This window comes from Austrofundulus limnaeus, unplaced genomic scaffold (genome assembly GCF_001266775.1).
Source record: "Austrofundulus limnaeus strain Quisiro unplaced genomic scaffold, Austrofundulus_limnaeus-1.0 Scaffold152, whole genome shotgun sequence".
Classification (NCBI taxonomy): domain Eukaryota; kingdom Metazoa; phylum Chordata; class Actinopteri; order Cyprinodontiformes; family Rivulidae; genus Austrofundulus; species Austrofundulus limnaeus.
This window is the reverse complement of record NW_013952554.1, coordinates 113,062-114,782: the sequence shown is the minus strand read 5'-3', so window position 1 is coordinate 114,782 and position 1,721 is coordinate 113,062. Positions and strand designations below refer to the sequence as shown.

The 1,721-nt window shown below is 36.3% G+C and overlaps 1 protein-coding gene across 1 annotated transcript in view; it reads right to left on the bottom strand.

Annotated features, from left to right (window-relative positions):
* Positions 1–1,600, bottom strand: part of LOC106523294 (WD repeat, SAM and U-box domain-containing protein 1) — a 10,482-nt gene extending 8,882 nt beyond the window's left edge. Inside the window, exons 1-2 of the mRNA XM_014016673.1 lie at positions 1,500–1,600; positions 1,075–1,104 (exon numbers count right to left, since the gene is read on the bottom strand). Coding sequence (XP_013872127.1) covers positions 1,075–1,104; positions 1,500–1,511 — 42 coding nt within the window. The 5' untranslated portion in view covers positions 1,512–1,600. The remainder of the gene's footprint in view (positions 1–1,074; positions 1,105–1,499) is intronic.
* Positions 1,601–1,721: the final 121 nt, after the last annotated feature.

Here is a 1,721-nt window from a genome sequence, read left to right as displayed (position 1 = left end):
GCACCTCTAGTAATATATTTACTGAGAAAAATGTTGATGTGTTCAATACTTATTTTACCCGCTGTATATAATTTTTTTCCCAAAAAATATTTGGGATGTAATTGTAGGATTGGAAAATAAGACCTAAAAWTTCAGGATGTGCTCCAGAATTCAACAGTAGTAGTTTTTAGCTTATTGATATAAAAATATTCAATGGAATTATTCACCTTTGCAACAGTAGGCAGAGTTAAGACCCTCGCCTCTCAGAATCTGGATCGATCGGAGGCTGACTCAYGAAAATAGAGACAAAACTGACATTTTTCACGGCTCTCTGTGGCACCAACCAAAGTGCAGCATTTAAATTAATTTGACAGAAAAAAAACCTCCCCATGGTCTTTATTCTTTTCTGTTTGAAGACTAATGATAGCCTGCATGTCAACGAATATAAAAACATTTTTTAAAAAAAGTTATGAATTGATACTGCGAATGAGGTCTGCCTGCAAAGTCGAATCCTGAYGACATTTTGTCAGCCTTGTAAAATGTAAAAACTTGTGTTTTGCATTGTGTGAAACAATAATTGATTTCTAAAAGCAGAGGATTGTTTCTGATCAGTAGGCACCACACTGTTTAAGCTGCAGCTGGAAATGATCACCAGTATGCTCATTTTATTTCTTTCAAACACACTGAAGCCTCATTTTAAGCATTAATTTTACCTTCCACACACAAAAAAGGCACATCCTGGTGAAGCTACCGCCTGTTTATTATAAAGAAATGACCGATCTGACGCAGCTCTGCTCTTCATCTGTGTGTGTTTATACCATCTTTCTTCACATRTACCGTGCACACCTATTTGGCTCTTAGACTGACTGATGATTAACAAGYTATTTTCTGTGAGTTTGGGTTTCATCAGTGGATAATTTAAAAACAAAGATTAGGCTGCATGTTAYACAAAAAGTAAAAATACTTTCAGCAAATCCATAGATAAAATGGTCTCAGCTCCACACTGGACTCATACAAACAGCTCACACAATGAGGGTTTAAACTGAAACATCAGAGATGAAGTGAATRTCTGATTTCAGGGTGATGATTATTTACCTTTACACTCTGTCCGCGGTGACTCAGACACTGCAGGAACAAACATGAAAGGGAACAAATTTAATGTGTGGAAAGAAAGAAACAAGATTAAAGGGAAGAGAGAGCGAGGCAGAGTCTAATGGAGAAGCAGTTTGGCTTCGTCAACATTTTGCTGACTAATAACAGATGGACGAGCTGCACTGATGAAGCTTTAAGGCCTGCAGATGTTTATCGATCACACCTTTCCATTTACAAATGCTTCCCTTTATGAGCAGGATCTAGAGTTTTTGATATTTTTTATTTAAAAAAAGAGAATTCCTCTCCATAACAGCAGCTCTGAGGCTCAGTTAGACAGGAGTAAACTCTTTTAGGATGCTTTGGTAAAAAAAAATAAATAAATAAAGTGGTGTTATTGAAGATTTAACAGCTCTCTGCTGWGTAATTACCAGTTTCTCCATCTCCAGTTCTCCATACGTTCACTGATCTGTCCATTGAGCCGGTTGCAATCAAACCCACACTGCAAAAACTGTCCATCTAACCAAGTTTTAAAATCTTATATCCAGCCAAAAATCCTTTTTGATCTTGTTTGGACACAGATTTACTAAACAAAAACTGATTGTGTAAGAATAATAATCTTGTTTTCAGAATGTGTAAGATTATTTGTCTTG